General features: G+C 36.1%; 1 protein-coding gene across 5 annotated transcripts in view; it reads left to right on the top strand.

Moving 5' to 3' along the window:
- FREM1 (FRAS1 related extracellular matrix 1) overlaps positions 1 to 19,121 on the top strand; it is a 137,982-nt gene extending 118,861 nt beyond the window's left edge. For 3 of the 5 annotated variants that reach the window (XM_076008744.1, XM_076008750.1, XM_076008749.1), the window contains 7 exons: positions 4,803 to 4,952; positions 6,461 to 6,699; positions 7,393 to 7,440; positions 7,701 to 7,865; positions 8,068 to 8,196; positions 8,654 to 8,769; positions 14,759 to 16,785. In XM_076008744.1, coding sequence (XP_075864859.1) covers positions 4,803 to 4,952; positions 6,461 to 6,699; positions 7,393 to 7,440; positions 7,701 to 7,865; positions 8,068 to 8,196; positions 8,654 to 8,769; positions 14,759 to 14,924 — 1,013 coding nt within the window. In that variant the 3' untranslated portion in view covers positions 14,925 to 16,785. Of the gene's footprint in view, positions 1 to 4,802; positions 4,953 to 6,460; positions 6,700 to 7,392; positions 7,441 to 7,700; positions 7,866 to 8,067; positions 8,197 to 8,653; positions 8,770 to 14,758 lie in introns of those variants that run through there. The other 2 variants (XM_012769645.2, XM_012769648.3) reach the window with 2 other exon arrangements.
- Positions 19,122 to 21,965: the final 2,844 nt, after the last annotated feature.

The following is a 21,965-nucleotide window of genomic DNA, read 5'->3' as shown; positions in this document are numbered from 1 at the left end:
GCTAGGTGCAAAGAGGAATACAAAAGTCTGGCACCTTCTCTCAAGGATGTCCTGTTATATGGGAAACATAGACATGAAAATACTCACCAATGTTATGTTGGGACCCAAAGGATGAGGCATTCTGGCTAAGGAAAATCTTGGAAGGCTTCCCAGTGGAGGCAGTATTCTAGTGGGTAGAAGAAGAAAGAATCCCCAGGCACTAACCTAATGCTCCTTTAGAGAATTGTGTCTAAAGTTGATACTGAAGTCCCCCTGTTTTTCCCTGGCTTCTACAGGTGAGGCAGGTAGCACTACATCACCTCACTGCATGGTTCTCTCTCTTTTCCTATGGTTTGGGATGTACCTGAAGCACTTGTTGGGGGGACAAATACAAATACAAAAAAGAAAAAGCAGACAGGGCTCGTGGCTTTGTGCTTTCCTACAGAGGAGATGTTCTGTGTTCTAAAAACACTTCACCAAGATCTCATGTTAACTAATTACACTAGTTATTATTCTCTTTCCAAATAAGGCCACATTCAGAAGTACTGGGAGTTAAGACTTCAACATATTAATTTTTTTTTTTTTTTGAGATAGACTCTTGCTTTGTTGCCCAGGCTAGAGTTAGTGCCATGGCGTCAGCCTAGCTCACAGCAACCTCAAACTCCCGGGCTCAAGCAATCCTACTGCCTCAGCCTCCCAAGTGGCTGGGACTATAGGCATGTGCCACAATGCCTGGCTAATTTTTCTATATATATTAGTTGGCCAATTAATTTCTTTCTATTTATAGTAGAGACTAGGTCTCCCTCTTGCTCAGGCTGGTTTCAAACTGCTGACCTCAAGCAATCTGCCCGCCTCGGCCTCCCAGAGTGCTAGGGTTACAGGTGTGAGCCACTGCGCCTGGCCTCAACATATGAATTTTTGAAGGACTCAGTTCAGCCTATAACAGTGAGCCCTCAATTTGACATGCAACAACCCAAATACTGTTATTGGCCTCCTTCCTATGATATACAACTTTCCAACTTAGTTTGTTCCTCAGCTGCCCGTCCTTTGTGGGAAGAGTTACTCCTACTATGTATTTGACGTTTGCCCTCATGCTGCTGCAGGCCCTTGTGTTCTGGGTATCCCTACTATGAAAGGGTTTGAAGCACTTGCCCTATGCCCTTTTTGTACTTTGTGTTAAGGCAGTTCCAGCCTTTTTATTTCTTGAGAGTCAAGAGTCTTTGCCATATGTCATCTTTCTCATTTGAGGTCTGTTTGTTACAAGATCAAGAGTGATCCAGTAGGTTTTGAGCAGCCCCTCAGGTGCTCCTAGAATGTCTCACACTAGGCGAGGCTCTAAAATCTACTTCTTGGAGATCCTACTGGATAAGACAAGTGCCCATGAGTCTAGAAGAGTTTATATGCTATTTTGAGTAGATAGATACTAATGACTTCTGGGGGATCTAAATAATCTTATGATTTTAGATATTTTAAGAAATAACATAAGCATATCTTATACAGTTTTTTAAAAACCACTAAGCTGTTCATTATTTTGAAATTTATTAAACCCCAAACAGTTTTATAAACTGAAGTCTTGATTTAGAGAATTATAAATTATAAAGTTCCCCATGTCCACAGGTCAAGAAAATGTTAATTTGCTTCCATATCATTAATCCTTACCTCTTTGGGGTCTGTTGTCCTCCACACCTTTTGCCCAGAGCAATCTATTCATTTCTTTATAAACAGCAGCTTCCACGATTGAGTGAAGAAACAGAGAGTGAACAGTCAAAGACAGTAGGGTATTATAAGGTTTGAGCACTCTTGGGAGGGCACAGCTGGAAAGGAAAGGAAAGGAAAGCTTGCCTTGCAGCTATTGTAGCAAATCAAAAACAAAACAAAAAAAAACCACCAAAAAACCCCAAAAAACTACTGAATACTTTGCATTCAGCTATTGTGGTTAATCTTGAGCCAATATGTATTACTCTTGTGAAAATGATTGTTTTCCTTTAAAATATGTGTTCCTGAAAGCTTTGCTGTGTTCTTAATTGAAACATCATCATTCTTAAGAGTCAAAATGTTTTCCAAGGGAACAGATCTCTAATGTGACATTGACTCAAAAATATTGAGAAAATGTCTCTCAATAGAGAAATCTGCTTTGCTGGAAAATATCCAGGAACTCACCTACTCTGTAATGTGGGATATTTCTGCATAAAATGACACCTTCTGTCTCCTCTTCAGCACCTTTTGTTTTGTGGGAACAGGGGGCCAGTTCAAGCCTTCTGAAAATGTTTGTGTATCTCAGGGACTTAACAAATACTTTGCACCTTGCAAGTGGAAAAGGAAGGAAAAAATGATAAAGTTCTTACATCAAATCTCATTAACCTGAAAATGTTGGTCCTATGTGCACACCTGGTAGGCATAGAAACAAAGCTGAAATGCAGACAAATCAGAAGCACTTAAATGAAATAGAATAGATTTTCTCTAACCATCTGGTTCCACTCCATAAAGCCCAATACAAACTTTAAGGGTTTTTTATTTTTTTGGGGGAGGGGGCGTGTACTATAATTTAAAAAAAATGAATCTTAAAAGAAGAGGGGAGTGGGTTAGGGCTTGGAAATAATTTTTATTTTCTTTTTTCTTTTTTACATAAAGGGGACAACAGGGTGTGGTGTGAAAATAATTTTTATATTGGATTTTATTTAAATAATGCTTATTTTTATGGTCATGGTCTTTTATGGTAAAAACAGTTCTCCAAATACTAACAATTTGCTTTCTTTATTATCTACCTCTTATCTTTCCATGCCAATTTTATTGCAACATCTGCCTCTGTTCTCTCTCCATTTCTAACTTCTCTGTCTATTTGACTGGGTCCCCAAACCATCTCACGTAAGACTCTCAGGTTCGTTTTGCTAAAACATCTACTTTCAGTATGTCACTTTTTGTTCAAGAGCCTTCCCCATTGCCTATGGTGTAAAGTCTGAATCTGGCCGCCTGCTATTCAGGGCTCATTGCAGTCTGGCTACAAACTGTCTTTGTAACCCTAAGGCCTCCTGTCCACCAATGTGTCCTCTCTATTCCAGCCAGCTAATCCACTCACCCTTCTCTGATCAAGGCCTCTACTTTGCTATCTTCCTGCCTTTGCTCTTGTTGTTTTCCCATACCCTCCCTCTTACTCTGGAGCTCACATACATATAGGATAAACCACCAATTCTATTTTTTGGCAGCTAATCATACATAGCTTTGAATGATTATGTGACTTTTCTAGCATTTATATCTGTCTCCTCCAAGAGATTTTAAATTCCTTTAGGCCAGGGCTTGGCTTACGTTACACTCACGGTATTCTCCATAGCATCTAATGCACAGGTAAGCACATAATAAGTACAAAATATATATTTTGATGGATTGATTCATCCACTCATGAGATGGGAATTAGATAGTATTTTATATTAGATAGTTCCTTTCTGTTTTTGTAAAGACTGCAAAAGTAATTGATTTAAGAACTCAGTTGATACTGAAAGCTTAAGAAATTCTCTGTCAAACTATTTTTTTAATAAAATTATTTCAAACACACCTAATTTTTTCCCTTTAAGTGCAACCAGCCAAGAGTAGTATAAAGGAACAGTTTTTATCTTTCCATTGGATTCTGTTAGGGATTGATGAGACTTTGATCATGAGATCTATGTGATGCTTACCTTCAAGAAAGAGGGATCATATGGATGGCACATTTGAGAGGCATAAATCTATAGAAGGTAATCTGCAAGGAAAGAAAGAGACATTTTTTTAAGAGAAGGCTGGGAAAAAATTGTTAAACTACCTTATACAAAGGGATTTAGGGGAGAAAATACTCAAATAGACAATGAGTAAATAATTGGCAGAGTAAATTTTTCAAACGTAGCCCTGAAAGGTTAAACCACGAGTTTACTATCTTTTTCCCCCATAAACTTAAGCCTTCTCTCTCCACTTGTCTTTCCTTCCTGTCACCATTTTCTTTTCTAAATAAATTCAGAGGATATCCTGTAATACACATTATGGAAACTGGTCAGGATAAGAAAATCTTAGAAATTTATTCCAGCCTTAATATAATATTTTGTATTTCTGGGGGTTGCTTTGCTCTCCATCTTGGTGGTTGACAGGAGGGCTGGGATATGTTTGTAACATAAAAACTGTTTTGTACTAGGTTTGCAAAGTTATTGTGAACCAAGTTTGAGTGTAACTTCATGAATAGAGGCAGACGGAAGCAGAGGGGAGGGGCTCAGTCTATTGCTAGACCCCCCAGCCCATAAATTGTCTCTAGGAGGATATCAAACTGCTGTGTGTTACATCATCAGAAAAAGCATTTGTGGCTAGAAAGATCTCAGGAAGTGGGGCAGCCAGTGCAGGCAGCTGTCTTTAGAAATCAGTTTAGAAATTCAAGAGTTCCATGAATAGCATGAAGTACCATCTAATAATCACTTCGGTCTACATCAACCTCTTAAGATTTTTGAAACTATTAAGATTTTAAGATTGCAGTGCTCCTTTATTCTTAAAAAGAGAAGGGACAGGTTGGGGGAAAAATTGTCTTGGATCTCATCTACTAACCATTTTTTTTTTCCATCCCTTACATAATGCAGCTTACTTTTTTGTTACAGTGTTTGCATTTAAACAGAATCATCATTGTCCAGGAACAAATGTGGTCTTTTCATATTATTTGGGAGAACAGCAGGACTTCAGTGAGTTGGTAGCAGTACAATAGCTCACTCAGGCTACTGCAGTCTAGCTGTAGACATGTTAATTAATATATTTCTCTGACACCTAGGTGATTGAAATAGCAATTAAAGAGTAATTAAAATGTTTACTTCTTGTAGGAATGTCAACTAAGATGTGGAATATAGCAATTACCTATGACGGATTAGAGGAAGATGATGAGGTCTTTGAAGTAATTCTGAACTCCCCTGTGAATGCAGTTCTTGGCACAAAGACAAAAGCTGCAGTGAAAATTTTGGACTCAAAAGGAGGTATTCTTTTGATCCTCATCTTGAAATCAGGAGCAGTCCTGGCGCTGTAGCTCTTGCTTTCAACGGCCAGCGTGCTTGATAACACCTTCAAATCAAAATGCTTAATTTCTTGTCAAGAAAGCAACCTCGGTCATGACGGAGGCCCTTTATTCTGGTTTCTGCTTCATGTGGTTTTCCTCCTGCTAAGAACTATCGCTTGAGAAAAGCAACAAGTCAGTGCCATAGTTGTTTTTTTCCTACTCGTTTGTTGTTCTCACCAAGGGGGAAACAATGTTGGTGAGAATCTATCGATAATTATTTTCCCCCAGAGTTTGTCGAGCTGTAATTATCTTCCTCTGTTAAAGAGAGCTCTCAGTGCCTAAAATCCAAGCCCCCACGGCAGTGTGACCAGGAAAATTCTAAGAGAGGAAGGAATTGGAGAAAAATAGATGTGAAAGATGCAGCTGGCCTGGGGGTTCAGGAGCAGCTGGAGAATATTAATGAATGACTTTGGGCTGCAGAGCCAGACAGGTCCTGGACTGTAAGTGCTAAAGAACAACCTGTGAACGAAATAAAATAAAGACCAGCCAAAGTCCTGGGTGCTCAGATTTTTTTTTTTCCTGTCCAATACCTTCTAGTCACTTGTCTTTTTAGCATTTGACAAGTGACCAGTACAAGACTCAATATTATATCCTCATTTTCACATCCATTATGCCTGCGCTCCATATTTTTTTCTTACCTGGAATGTATTCTCTTCTCTTCTTTTTCTCACCCTATAATAAGCATAGGCACTGTCCTCTTTTCTTTATAATATCCATGTTTCCGCACCATCTCTCCCTACTACCTTTCCTTACCAAATTTATTTATTTTCTAGTAGAATTTTCTGTTTAGAGTAAATACACAAAATACATTAAATACATACTTGATATATGAAATATAAAATATACAGATAAGAGTTATGACCATAGGTTTTTTGGGGTTTTTTTTTTTTTATGCCTTCCCAGAAATACTAACCTGGGAGGTTTCCAATATAAGCAGCTCTGTTAAGATTTACTGGGTCTTTGTCCTGTAACAGTTGGGTGCAAATTTTTATAACTTGTCTCTATGACACCTTTAAACAATTCCAATTTCCACCTCTAGTTGATGACCACTTCAAAGTATTTGTGGAATAATAGTTGATCAGTGAATAAACTTGGTATATTGAGGGGTACTGTAATATGAAGAGAAGTGAAACTGTCTCCGGAGTATATGGTATGATTATAAAATTGTGACAATGATTTTCATTTGGGGTTTGTGAAATCAATTTCGTGACTATGAAATCACCCTGTAGATATGCAGAAGGCACAGCTTTCCTGGATGGAAACTGATGAAGAATAAAGGGGTTTCTGGCAAATGGCAAAAAGGCAACATCTGGTGGGAGAATCATCCATCTAAGTTTAATGACAAGCTGCTCCAGAAGCTGTGTCAATGTGATCCTTTATCTGTTTGTGTAAAATGAACTGACCGCCTGCCATCCTGCCTGCCTCCAGGACAGTGCCATCCTTCATATTCCCTCAACCAAAGCAAGAACAACACATGGGAGAAGGGCATTTGGCGCCCACTGCCCCCAGGGTCTTCCTCACCCACCACTTCTGGTTCTTTTCATCTGGAAAGAAGACCTCTTCCATCTTCCAAGTGGCTGGCGATCACCAGGGGAGACACCCTGCGGGGCTTTGATTCTACAGATATTTCCCGAAGGAAGCTTAGGACCCACGGGAATGGCAAAACGGTAAGGATGGGGACCTGCTGGGAGTTGATGTGTAGAATACATTAAAAGAATCAAAAGATATTAAGTATTGTGAAACACTGAAGCAGTTGTTTTGATTCTCATAGTAAGTGAGTTCCTTACACAGTTATGCAGTGCTTTTTGTATACAAAGATCATGAGGCTGCCCCGCTTCATTAATTGTACTAATTGAGGTGAAAGATATACTGATTCATCCATATGATTTCTGCTTTGGTTCCTTTTGGGATGAAGACAGATAGGTAATGACCAGTGGCCCTGAAACAGAGTGAGATTAAGTGATCCACTGGGGTGCGGAAGCCATGGCTTTGACCTTGTTAGCACAGAATTCTAACCAGGCACATTCTTCATGAGTGTGTGTATGTGTGTGTGTGTGTGTGTGTGTGTGCATGTGTGTGTTTTCTTGGACCTCTGTGTACTATAGATGTTCTCAAAAAATAAAGATATCTTTTCTCCCTAACTGGTACTATATATGTATAAATCAACACAACAATCATAAATTGTGATTAAGCCTAGTGATTTTTGAAATTGCAATGATTTGGGCATGGGAAATCTCAAGAAATATATATTTTAATTTTTTTCAAACGTTAATAAGATCTTGCTGGAAGCATGGTTTTACCCTATTGCTAATTACTATTCAGGCCAATTTTGTTCATATTTTGTTCTCTGTTGATTTTAGGTTCCTCCATCCTCTGTTTATAGAAATGGAACAGACACCATCTATAATGTAAGCATTGTCAGAGAACTGCTAAATCTCTTGTGTTTCTGGGTACAAAATATTTAGTGAAACTATTCTTTTATATCTTTTGTATGTTTATATTTCTTTTAAAAATATTTTGAAATTAGAGGCTTGGGTGATCAGAAGAAAACCTCTTGCATCTTTTTGCTTTGATCAAATTCTTGAATTGCTCATTTTTACAACAATTTTTTTTTGTTTGCTATCTTGATGTTTGTTTTTTCCTTATTGTTGTTGGTGATTTCATCAAGTATGATGGGATGATTTCCTTTAAACTAGAGGATGACAGTTCCCCAACTCACACAAGGAAGGCCAAAGTATCCATCATTAGTCAGCCACAAAAGGCAACCAGAGTGGCAGAGCTGCCTCAGGCAGATAAGGTGGAATCCACAACTGGCTCACACTTCCCCAGACAGGTATGGAAATCTTCTTTCCTTCCTACTCACCTTATAACAGGCTGTTTGCTGGGTCATAAACACACTTAATTCACAAAATAGCCTCTAAGCTTGGGGAGGTTTACTGAACACAAATGCTTCCCAACAAATAAATACCCAAAAGGAGGTAAATTTATGATCAACTTAAATTAAGTCAATTCTAAGTTGTTTTTCCTTACCATAGGACCAGTTGCCCTCATTTGCAAAGAACTGCACTCTGGAATTAAAGGGGCTCTTCCATTTTGAAGAAAGCACCCAAAAGCTCTATCAATGCAATGGGATTTCCTGGAAAGCCTGGAGCCCCCAAACCAAGGTAGGAGATGGGTCGGGCAGCCAGGCACCTGTGTTTGCACTGTGCCCTGTGATATAAGCTAATAAAGGTGGAATGCGCTGGTGAGTGACTCAAATCCTGCTATATCTGCCTGCCCTTGTTAGACCTTGAAGGCCAAGAGGAAAAAATGGCCCAAAGTGTTATTTTTCAAAATATATTATTAATAGTTAAATCAACACAATTTAAGAGGATGTGCACTTATTTCGTTTAATTATCAGAATGTAAGAGGTGTAAAATTGAAACATTGCTGACTGTGGTAGTGTTTTTTTGTAAGAAGCCATTGCATGTCTCAAGGTAGAGAATTGGGATTAGGGCTGACTCCCTTGTGGTGGCAAAGCCACCCTATTGAAGTTAGGGGACTCATAGGTTTCCTTATGCTGAGAGCAGACTCAAAATTGTAAATAGTATTATGACGTGAACGCACACAACTATTTTTCAGGTTGTAGAAGACAAATCCTGCCCAACTGGGTGGCATCAGCACTCAGGCTACTGTCACATCTTGATCACAGAGGAGAAAGGCACCTGGAACGTAGCTGCCCGAGCTTGCAGGGAACAGTAAGGCACCCTGTTTCACCTTCGATTGATGTTTTCTTTTCCACTATTTTTTCTGTTTTCTTATGGAACTATAAGGCTGCTTCATTCATTCAACAAGTATTGAGTATCTAATATCTGCCTGGCTTTGTTTTAGGATCCTGGGGGGAGTTCGGTAGTTCAAAATGGATTTGTGACTGACCTTAATAATGTATTTGACTTAGCTCTTTCCTGTTAAAGCTGTATCATTGCTAATTTTTTTTTTTTTCTGGTCTCTCTATCTCGATCTTTTGGAGAAAATCAAGAAGAGCTTTTCTGAGTCAGCTGCACTGCAGGTTCTTATATGTGATAGGAATCCTGCCCACTGATTTGAAAATATATAGTAATGAAAAGCCTTATAGCATCAGGTCACTAGCAATATAAGAAGCACTGATGATTATAAAGCTAGACAAGTTGGACAAAGGCTCATTGGATAATAGAACATCCAATGAAGGATGACTTGTGGTCAGATAATGACAACAAAATTTATCTAGTCCAGAAGGACTTTAAAAATGCATATGTTCCTATCCCTCGCCCTCCTTTTTTGCCAACCTGGATATTATCCCAACAACACAGTTAGACTAATATGCCCCATGGCTGGAAGTTGAGACTAGAGAAGTCCATGGTTGATATTGATCAGATCTTATACTTCATCAAATTTTAAAATTATGCTCATCTAAAAACACCATTAAGAAAATGAAAGACCAAACCACATTCAGGAAATTTTTTCTCAAATCACATATCTGATGAAGGTCTTGAATTCTGAAAAACTCCTATAAACCAATAACAAAGAGGCAGCTCAAACAATAGCAAATGAATTGGAGAGTTCACAAGAGGACATGCACAATTAATTGGCCAATAGGTAAATGAAAAGTTGCTCAACACCCTTAGATAATGGGTACATGAAAAAGCCACAGTGAAATATCACTTCACACCTACTGGAATAATTAAACTCATAAAGATGATAATACCAAATATTGATGAAGAAGTAGAATAGAATTCTTGTATATTGTTAGTGAGTGTGTAAAGTGGTCCAACTTTGTAGACTGTCTAGCAGTTTCTTATAAAGTTATGTACATCTATCTATCCATGACTTAACAATCCTACTCCTAGGTATTTAACCAAAAGAAATACAAATATATGCTAAAGAAAGTTATACAAAATAATTTCATAATAACTTTATTCAAAAAATAATAATTTGGGTTATTTGGGCTTTTTTGTTATTGATTTATAGTAGTACTTGATATTTTTTTATCAACAAGAGAATAAATTGAGGGTTTTTTTGATAAGTTGTTTTATAAGCAATGAAATAGAATGAACTACTGAAACTTCTAAGAATATGGCTAAATTGTGGATAAAACAAAAACAGAATGTAGAGAGAAAGCAGCCCAAAAGAATACATATTGTATGATTTCATCTGTATGAATAGGAAAATATAATCTATGGTTCTAGAAATAAAAAATATTATCTCTGGTAGGATTGTAGAATGAGTAGAAAATAGCAAGAGGTAATGTCCTAGAGTGATGGAAATGTTCTATGTCTTACTCTGGTTGGTTGCTACATAGATGTATATACAATTGTCAAAACTCATCAAAATGAGTATTTAAAAACCTATTCATTTTATTATGTGTAAATTATGCCTAGATTTTTTTAAGCTAATAAATGTTTTAAAGTGTGTTTAAAAACTGGCTAAATCACCTGTTTCTTCACTGGTGTATTTCATGACCTAATCACGACTAAAGACACCATAGATGTTCATTAGGGGCTTTCAGGTTTTTTATTGATAAGTTGGTGATATCAAATAAGTTAAAATATAAAAAAAAAAAAAAACTTGAGCCGGGCACGGTGGCTCACGCCTGTAATCCTAGCACTCTGGGAGGCTGAGGCGGGCAAATTGCTCAAGGTCAGGAGTTCGAAACCAGCCTGAGCCAGACCCCGTCTCTACCAAAAAAAATAGAAGGAAATTAATTGACCAACTAAAAATATATATACAAAAAAATTAACCGGGCATAGTGGCGCATGCCTGTAGTCCCAGCTACTCGGGAGGCTGAGACAGTAAGATTGCTAAGCCCAGGAGTTTGAGGTTGCTGTGAGCGAGGCTGATGCCACGGCACTCACTCTAGCCTGGGCAACAAAGTGAGACTCTGTCTCAAAAAAAAAAAAAAAAAAAAAAAAAAAAAACTTTACCAAAACAGTTATGAAGTTCTCTGGACCTAAATGTAATAATATGATTTGCAAGCAATATTTGTTGATTGCATAGATAAGAACATAAGTGGTATTTAGAACTACTATAAGTGAAAAGACATTTTGTTCTGGGAAAAAAACATTATAAAGTCTATTTTCATATCTGAAAATTTTCTACCTCCCCTATTAAGTCAAAAGGATTAGCGATTATATCAAACAGATCAAACATGATATTATAGCAAGTTCAGAACTACTTTGTTAAAATTATTTTGATAAATTCTGGTCTCAGGGAATTGTTTTATGCTGTAAAAATGTGTCTTCTTTTTAAATATAAAACTGGAAAAGCTCTCAGAACAAGATAAAGGTTTTAGGGACAACGGGAACTTTTCTAACATATTTTGGAAAGCAGCTAATTATTTATCAGTAATATAAATTCTTTCAAATTGCATATTGCCTATTGGTATGGAAATTAAAATTTTAAATTAAATTAAATTACCTACTATATTGGTATGGAAATTAAAATATCTATTAAATATCACATAGAATGGTATTCCAAGGTGTGTAAGGGAGGTAAAGAAAACATATACAGTGTGAGATTTTTTAACATGAAAAACTTCTAATTTTAAAATTTTAATTGAAAGAATAGATATAAATATTTTATCTGATTACATTTACATGATACTTTAATATACATTTTATTTCAAAAGGACAAGAAGAATGGTTACAGGTATTTTTTTTTTTAAAGTCTAACAAATAAAAAGCAAATCAAAAGGAAAGTAAAAGATTGCCATATTTATTTAGATCAGACATTCTAGGAGGAACGTTTTTGGGTGGCAAGGCCACCTCCTCAGTATAATTTTTCTCTGAACCCCAAGTCTGTCTCTTCCCATTCAGCATACTTTCATTCATCCTTTGGCCCTCCATGCTTTCCTTCATCCATTCTTTTTCTGATTCATTTTGTCCCCTTCTTCTCCAATCCCATTGGCTTAAAAATGGGGATTCCTCTGGGCATGGTCAATTCCTTCTGTGATGTAAATTCACAGTTTACATTTTATAACCTGGAGATCTACCTTCTCAGTAAATATTTTAGAAGATGGTTTTAGATTCTGTATTAGAATTACTGTGCATATAGTATGTTTTGATTTGGTCTTAGGGACCATTATTTGATTCTGGGCTGTGATTCCTCAGGCTCCCTCACTGGTATATGTACCTGTAAATGACTCCTTTACAGTGAGTCATTTACACACCCATGTTTCAATAAGGACAGCAAATTTTACTTTAGCCCTTCTCCTTAATCAGATTGCTAACACAACTCAGGTTTTTTTTTAATCTCCAATCTTCTTCCTGCCCATGGGTGTTTTATTATTTTTCTAACTCAAAGGAGCCAGACTCCTAGATTAGGCATTTCTTGAATTTACATCCAGTAATCTCATCTGCTCATTTCCTAAGGCAGTCATTGTACATTTGGTAATTCTATTATTATAGATCATTATCTGTGAAACCATTTTGTTTTCCCACAGGAATGTCTGGAACCCCTGCTGGCCTGAGTTACCCTGAAGTATACCTAGACTTAATCAAAAACTTTCAAAGAAATAGATATTTATTTCTATAACTGAAAAAATTAAGGTTTTGTTTTTAATTCTCTCTAGAAAAGATTCTTATTTGTATATATGTGCCTATGTATATTATTTTATATCATATATATACATATCTATAGAGATAATATCTATCATATTTTATATGTATGTGACCATAAAAGAAAAGGAATACTCTATTTTGACTTTTATTAGTGTCTGCATGGTGGGGGTAGGCAACATCAAGGAGAGTGATCTTTTATTATAATATCTGGGCTTTAAAGCACAGATCAATAGGTTTTAAATATTATTTTTGGAAAATGAGCAATTGCCCACTTATAAAGATTAATTACTTAATGTCAAAATACTATTCTTCTCACAAGAAGTTTGTTTCTAGCTGATATAAAATAATCAACATACAAATACCCAAATATTTTTTTTGTGAATCACTAAATACTTTACCTATCTGAAGCACAACTATTTCCCCATCTCATTCCCTTAGGACTTCTTGCTTTTTGGAGAATCAAAAGAAAACTGATAATGTACTTGAGCAGATAAAATGGATTTTACGCAGTCTGTTTTAAATATAGTTTTAAGAATCTTCAAGCCAGAGATGTTAAAAATCCATGAATAAAACCTGTTATTTCCTGATAATGAAGTAGAGACTGCAAAATTAGGGGACATTAGTAAGGGAATTAGTTCAGTAAGGGAATTAGGGAATTCAGTAAGGGAATTAAGGGGCAGAGCAGGGAGTGGAACCTTGGTTTCCCATGTTCTGTCCAATATTCCATAGTGCCTGGGACAGCTACTCAAGCCCTTCCTTGGCATTTAACTCAAGTTTGACATTCTGTGTTCTAAGCCCACAGCATGGTAGAATGACTATATTGGATGTGATGGGGAAGGAAGGAAGGAGAGGAGATGCCCCATCATACCTGCTGTACTTGTCAGACAGGAAGTGACAGTAAATAAGGAGTTCAGGGCCAAGTCACAAAACCCCCATCCAGCAACCTGAGGCCATTTAGTAGAGGGGCAAAAAATCTTGCGTATCTCGCAAGGCCTAGAAATCACCATTGCATTGTAGAACAGCAAAGTGCTGGTATTAGAGTGGGAAAAATCATGAAGAAACAAAAGACATTCACCACATATGGTCTGGAAAAGCAGAGAAATGGATCTGAATTTTGAAAAGACATAGGCAAAACAAATAGAATTCAATTCAATAGCTGTTCAATTCAAACTTTATACATGTGTTGCTAATTTTGTTTCTTACTTTTATTCATATCAGTGGATATTAACCAGGCAAGAAGATCATGGTGATTTTATTTTTTTCTTGTTTGATTTTTTAAAAAAACATTTCAAAATTATTTCTTTTTAAATTTAATTTTATTTTTAATTGACAAATAATAATTGTATTGCTTATGGGGTACAATGTGATGTTATGATACAGGTACACATTGTGTATTTGTTTTTTGTTTGAGACTTTTTTAAAGAAGAAAATAATTATCTATTGACTTTTTACTTAAAGCATTTTTAAAGATCTTTTAATAAACACTGCTAGGAAATTAGGCTCAATCACATATTGCTTCTAGAAATAATTCAGCTAGCTGCAAAAATAATTCATAAGTAATTCTATTTTATGGGAAAATTTTTATATATGTTTGTAAAAACAGGTATTTTAATTTCTACACAATATATGAAATTTTGACAGTAGGGCTATGCCCCTTTCACTGAATATAAGGAAAGGGTCATAATTATTGTTTTATTTGACTAAACACACCAAGCTCCAAATTTAGACATCAAGTAATTTTATCTGAATGCTTAGTTTCAGTTTCCTTAATGATCAAAGTAACTACATAATTACCAAATTTATACCAGCTAGAAATAAACTTATTATCAGAAGAATAGTATTTTGGCATTAAGTAATTGATTTTTATTAGCGGGCAATTGCTCATTTTCCAAAAAGAATGTTTAAAACCTACTGATCTGTGCTTTAAAGCCCAGATATTATAATAAAAGATCACTCTCCTTGATGTTGCCTACCCCCGCCATGCAGACACTCATAAAAGTCAAAATAGAGTATTGAAATCTTGGAAAGTTCTTTCTATATATGTACTTTTTTTTTGTATTTTAAACATTTGTATTTCTGTTATGCATTTTATATCAATAGGAATGTTAACTCCCTGTCGCTGACACTCTCATTTTTATTTGTGTGTGTGTAGGTACCTGGGTAGCCTTGTAACCGTGTTCTCCAGGCAGCACATGCAATGGCTCTGGGACATCAGTGGGAGAAAGCCCTTTTGGATAGGCAAGTATCTGTGCCACAGTGAGGAGGAAGGCAAGGACATGAGGAGATTAGGCACCACCACTCGCTGCTCCCTTCCATGAACCCAATGATTGTGCTTTCTTTACAATAATAGGCAATGGTTAGATGGTTAGCCTAAACCATCTATCTTTTAAAACTCCTCTTAAACCTTTTGATATAATACTTTCATTTTTAGACATCTATCCCCAAGAGCTAATTAAGGATGTGGTTAGATTGATAGGTAAGAGAATTCATTGCAATAGTATTTCTAAAAGTGAAAAATCTAGAAATAGCTATAACTCGAGAATGGTTAAATAAATTATAGTATAGCCATATGGAGGAATGTTTAATATTTAGTGCTTTTGCAAGCCATTAAGTAATAAAGACATGACAAAAATACCTTATGCTTATTTATTAATTCATTTGACAAATAAGCATTGGATCCATATTATATATAAAATATATAAGGTAATGCATTTGTGGCAAGGTGCTAAGTAAAAATGTAGGGTCTATAGGCATATGAAGTGTGAAATAATTTAGAATAAAAAAGAAGTTTATATCCATGTGGTGTATGTATAAATATAAATACATATATATGTGCCAAAGAATTAGAAATGATTTACCCCCATTCAAAAATTATAGATGATCTTAATTTTATTCCTTGTTTTCTGAAGTTGTAATATTTTCTACAGTTTCAACAATAATAATTTTTTTCAAGCCACTTTAGAAATAGAATTCTCAGAACACATTAAAGTCAATATTCTTACTACTTCTGAGAGATGTTGATTTGAAGGAACTATAGTAAACTCACTGTTGGCTTCTCAAAATTTCTGTAGTACTCAGTGAGTCTCTAAATTCTGAAATGATCTAAGAGTATTAAGAGTAAAGGCTGGACGATAAGTTTTCTCTATACCCACAATGACTAATTTTAAGGCTCTGTCTTCACGAAGTACTTTGGCATATCATCATCTAACCAATAATTCAAGAAAACAATCCAGAAGACCACAGGGTATTTCTATCCAAAGGTATTTCATTTAATTACACCCCCCCCCCAAAAAAAAATGACTGGGAATGAGCTGGGGGAAGGTAATATGCTATGGATCTAGGACTTTTCATGGTCAAATTTGATTTGGGAGATGTCAGATCATGCTATTGCAGGAGATTCTTTTCTCATTTTATTCTTTTTTTATTTCCATTATGGAAGGGAGTGGGGGAGGGCAGGAATGTTCCTTTAAGAAAATATTACAGAAGCTTTGCAACATTAAAGTGTAATTTGCAAAAATTGCCAGTGGGAGAAGGGAGGCAAGTAGAGAAAAGCTGCTTTTTATTGGAATAGTAGCAGATTGATACATCTTAAGCTTCAGACTGAAAATAATGCATAGTAAGCTACTTGCAAATATGAAAACCAGGATATTTAAACAACGAGGAAGAAGAACAATAGACAAGAGAACATCTGTTTCCCTGTGATAGGAGTTCTGTGTGTAGGTTGATGTGAATAACAATTGCTACTATTTATGAAACACATATATGGTAAAAGTTTTAAATGTATTATGTTAATCAATCCTCAAAACAATTCCAGGTATACTATTTTTATCCCCATTCCTCAGGTGAGGAAACTAAAACTCAGAGAAGTTGAGTAACCTGTCCAAAGATGCTCAACTAGCAAGTGGTAGAGCTAGAATTTGGACTCAGATCTGCCTGGCCCCCAAGCCTTATGCTCTTACTTGTGTCTTATAGTATTCTCAGTTCCTATTCCTTGTTTTAGAACCTGGGCCCATGTTTGCATGTAATAACTGAGCTCAGAGCAACAGACTAGATGTGATATCTAGGTCTAAATGCAATAAAGAAAGTCATTTGGCACATTCTTTTGGTTCACTCTAGGTTTGAATGACCAAGTGCGTGCTGGGCACTGGGAGTGGATCGGTGGTGAACTTGTCACCTTCACCAGTGGAAAGAGAAGACCTCCTCAACACTTTCAGCCTGGGAAGAACTGTGTTTTGGTTCAAAGACGAGGAAAATGGCAAACCAAGGACTGTAGGAAGGGAAAACCTCACAATTATGTATGCTCCAGAAAACTCTAAATGTAACTGGCCCTACACGTGCCCACCTGGGATTTATCACCTATTTATTTACAGGATATGTGAATATCGATCCATAGAAAACAAATTATTATGACTGACTGGGTACATCTTCATGATTCTATTAATAGTAAAAATGGAACATGGATTAATAGTTCCAGGAAGATTGATACATGAATATTTCTTACAAGATGAGATACAATTTTTGCATCTCCGTATCTTTCAAAATAAATGCCTGCAGTATTATAAGGTGTAATTCTAGAAGGTGCTTATTCTAGAAGATCTCCACCCTCACCACACTCCAAATCTCAGACAACACCAATTTCATGGTCCTGGGATTTTTTTTTTTTGTCCCATTACGGCAAATGAGTGCATTCTGAAATATATATTGTAGGAGCTCCTGCCACTTCAGTCTGAGAGAAGCTAGCCCACCAGCTCATTACACCAAAGTTGAACTGCAAAGGGCTGCTTTGTCCCTCGGGAGCCCTTTAAATGTGAAACATGAGATGAGAGGCTGTGGATAAAAAGGAGAATTCCCTGTGCTGAAAAAGGAAGGCTTTAGATGGAAGAATCTCACAGATGGAGGCTTATCTGCAAATCTCTAATTCACGTAAGAACTCAGAAGACTGCAGGACTACCTGTACTTCAGAGATCTACCCATCACTACTCATGAAACAGATCTTTTCCAATACAAATGTTGGCATTTGTATTGGAAATGCCAATGGAAATGTATTACCATTACCAAGCTAATGATTGGGTTTCCCCAGCCTTACGGAGTCATGAAAAATGTGAAGTAACATAATCTCTTCATCTGCGTTTATTGTACTGACTAGCATTTCTCAAGGACATTTGGATTAGAGTATAAATAAATGATGGTTGACATATGGAAGAAAAATACTGCTTCCTCAGAAGTGTCCCCATGAACTATGCTGATGAGCAAAGAAAAATAACACTAAAAAGAGAGCCCTTGAAAGCCTATATTCTCGGAAAGTATTTTGAGGCAATTTTGAGCCCTTAAATCTTTAATATTTGCAGAAATGCCATGTTAACTAGATTCTCTAATGGAAAGGTATCTTATTAATTTATAATCACAGCTGAGTGGAACATTTTTGTAGCAATGAAGCATGTTGCAGTCTTACCAGAGCTTCCTTCTGAAATCAAGATTTAATTACGGGAAATTAGAACTTTATTCTGAAATATTTATTTAACATTTTTCTCTTTTCATAGTCACTGAAAAATATAGTTGCACCAAATATAACTTGCTATATGAGTACCAGTGTAACTTCAGAATCAAAATGGGGTTATCGAGTAGACTAGAACTTTGGTTTTATTCTAAAAGTACCTTGAGTGTTGAGGACACTAAAAATGCTGAAAGGAAATTAGTCCCATTTCTGCATATAAAAACATGACAAGCTTGTTTAATTTCAGCTCATTTGTCAGAGCTTTAATTAATAGAAAAATTTACAAAGAGAAATTGAGATAAGACTCAGACATTCTACCTCTTACTTAAATGTAAACATAATTGTAGAGTCAGGGTCCTCCTTACCCTGGAAGTTCCAAGCAGGCTCCAGATTGCTATAATATACAGATTTTCTGTGGGATACAAGCACTCTTTGGTGTTTAACTAAAAGATGACAAACCCATCCTTTGTACCAGTTCCAGTCAAATTCCTTCTGATCCACTGGCTTCTGCCGTGCAAAAAGGTGAGATTTGGGATTAAAAACAAAAAAGAGTTGTTTACCTAAAGGGGTAAGTCCTAGGAACGAAGGTAAAAATTCTGAGAAATGAGAGAGATTACTCCTTCCTGCTGGAACTCTAAAACTACGTAGACTCTTTAAAACTGGAAATCTAAAACCATGTCAATTGTGTGGAATCTGGTTAGCATGGTAGATTTATCACACATTTCTGCAAAGAAAACAATACTTAACTGTAATTGCAAGTGTTAGCATGAAGAGAAAATGTTTTGATTTTTATAACAATTAGAAATACTATTAATAGAAGAATATTGGCCGGGCGCGGTGGCTCACGCCTGTAATCCTAGCTCTCTGGGAGGCCGAGGTGGGCAGATTGCTCGAGGTCGGGAGTTCGAAACCAGCCTGAGCAAGAGTGAGACCCCGTCTCTACTATAAAATAGAAAGAAACTAATTGGCCAACTAATATATATAGAAAAAATTAGCCGGGCATGGTGGCTCATGCCTGTAGTCCCAGTTACTTGGGAGGCTGAGATAGAAGGATTGCTTGAGCCCAGGAGTTTGAGGTTGCTGTGAGCTAGGCTCACAGCACTCACTCTAGCCTAGGCAACAAAGCGAGACTCTGTCTCAAAAAAAAAAAAATAGAAGAATATTTAAAAATGGTTCTGATTGCAAAAGCATTAATCAGTTGGAAAATCCAAGTAATTGAAAGAAGATAAAAATAGAAATTCAGGCAAGTTTGGGTGCTGGGCGATATTCACCATGACCTTCGTTTCTTTCTCATGATTGGGCTTTGAAAGTCAGGGAGAAAAATAAGTCAATGATTGTCATAGTTCTTCTACCTTGATCGGTCATTTCTGCCTTTTAGGTTCTGGTGAGAATGGGAAGGAAGGAAATGGAGTAATGGGTAAAATGGGAATGAGAGATCATAGGGGATCAAAGGGGAGAGGGTGAAAAGGGTTGGTAGGAAATGATGGGAGTTGATGGTGGGTAGGAAGGAAAGCATCAGAAAGAAGGGGCTGAATGTACCTAGCTCTTCTCCCTAAACTTGAATACTAATTCAGGAAAAATCCCACTATATCCAAGGGCATCAATCCAGCTCACTAGTGTGTAGCTTTTCAGAATCTTCTGATTGGTCCTTAAAAATACACAGCATATATCTGCTAAAAATAAACTTAAACAACATATGATAATCATTTCATCTCCTTCCAAGACGTGGTGAAAATGAACCAGGTGACATTAATTTGCATTCCTGTTTTTGTTTATTTTTAATACCGCCAAAAAGAAATGCACATATTTTAATTAACACTATGGTTCTGTGTAATTTAAACCATAAACTGGTGCTGATTAATTTCTGCAACAAAGCAGCATATTAAATGTACTGTATCTAGTGTTGTATCAAAATTAATACAAATAAACTTATTTTATAAGTTCTAAGACACTGTTCCTTTAGTTTTCAACATTTTATATTTTTCCTGGGGACACATGGGTTTTAGATTTTAATGATTTTATTATAAGAAGGGATGGAAAGAAAATTCTACATGTCTCCTTACTGGAGAGACCGGCCTTTAGTTGCATGGCATCTAGGTATTCATGCATCCATCCACCATTCATTCAACAAATACTGCATATGGAGTGCCAACTCTGTCCTTGGCATTGTTCTAGATACTGAAGATATAGTAGTGAAGGAGATAGAAAAATAAAAGTATAAAAGCATAGTACATATATGAAAATTTCCAACAGCTTTTTTTAAGACTCAAAATTTTTTATTGGGGAGGGAAATCAGAGTGGAAATCAGTGATTACATTATTCCTTTCCAAAATCGAAGGAAACACACACAAACAGCTCAGGCAGACTTTTGCTATATTTCTCTCTTGATTAAGAAACTGGTGTTAACTTCCTAACTTTATAGGCAGGTCAATGTAATTGATAGCAGCTGTCCCAAATTTCCTATCTCCACAATCAAGTTAGGAATCAAAGTTTTTAAATCTAGTTAATTGATTCTGTAACAATTACTTTTTCCAAAATGACAAGCAGTGTGTGTCTCTGTATCTTAGAGATTCCTGGAATAACAGAAATTAGAGAGACCTTTGATATCTAACATTCTTATTTTATAACAAAGGAGGTTACAGTGTGAAGATATCAGTACTGGAACTGAGGTCTTTCAAATTGCATGCTGAATATCCTCTAATTATTCTACATATCTATTACCATTCTAAGCAAATCATTTTATTATATTCAAGTAAAATATCTTTGAATAATTAGTATAATAAAATCCATCATATACTTGAAAACATTATTGTAAGCAAAAGACGATAGACATGAAAGGCCACATATTTTATGATTCCATTTGCATGAAATGTCCAGAACAGGCAAACCTATAAAGACAGACAGTAGGTTAGTGATTGTCAGAGTGTTGGGGAGAATTGAAACTAACTGCTAATAGATACAGTGTTTCTTTTTGAAGGGATGGAAATATTCTGGAGTTAGCTGGTAGTAATGGTTGCACAAATAGTGAATATACTAAAAGCTACTGAAGTGTACAGTTTAAAATGGTAACTTTTATGACATGTGTAGTGTATCTCAATAAAAATGCTATTAAAAATTACCATATAAAAATTATTTTAGAGAGCTATAAATGAGTTGATGTATTTGCTGTATGTTTATCTGACTCATCCAAAATACATTTCCAACTCTTTGCCCCATGTCTCACCCAGGTTTTTGTTTGTTTATATAGTTGCTTAAGGTGAAGGGAATGCTGATTTGACCTATTTTTAAATTTATGGTACCACTTTATTGATCTTCCTCTCCTTTCTCCCCATCAATCACAGGAGAACTGTCACTAATGGCAGAGTGTGTCTGAATGTCTGCAATGTCCAGAAAGCCATGATTTTTTCAAAATTAATTTTACAAGCCTTTAGAACAGGATTATACAGGAAATGAATATACTATCCTCATAACTTACACACATAACTTCATTTTGAGCAGTTTTTATAGGTCTTATATTCTGCTAGGCAATAAAGTTTAGTTTATCTTAAGACAGAAAGGAACAAAAATCAACCAACACTTCCATTAAAGGCCTCGTGGTAACCCGCAACACTTTTCCAAGCAATGACGTGTAAGTTCACCTTTTGCTTCTATTCCCATCTGCATTTTTGCTTTCCAAGAGCAATCAATCCCAACTTATCCTCCAGAAAAAAAAAATGTTCAGACCCAACTATGTGCTACCTACAAGAAATATAGTTTAAATATAAATACACAAATACATTAAAAATAAAAGAATGGAAAAAGATATGCCATCCTAAAACCAGTCAAAAGAAAGCTGGAGTGGCTATGTTAATATCAGACACAGCAG

Source organism: Microcebus murinus, chromosome 12 (assembly GCF_040939455.1).
Source record: "Microcebus murinus isolate Inina chromosome 12, M.murinus_Inina_mat1.0, whole genome shotgun sequence".
Taxonomy (NCBI): domain Eukaryota; kingdom Metazoa; phylum Chordata; class Mammalia; order Primates; family Cheirogaleidae; genus Microcebus; species Microcebus murinus.
This window is presented reverse-complemented; position numbering and strand designations above follow the sequence as displayed.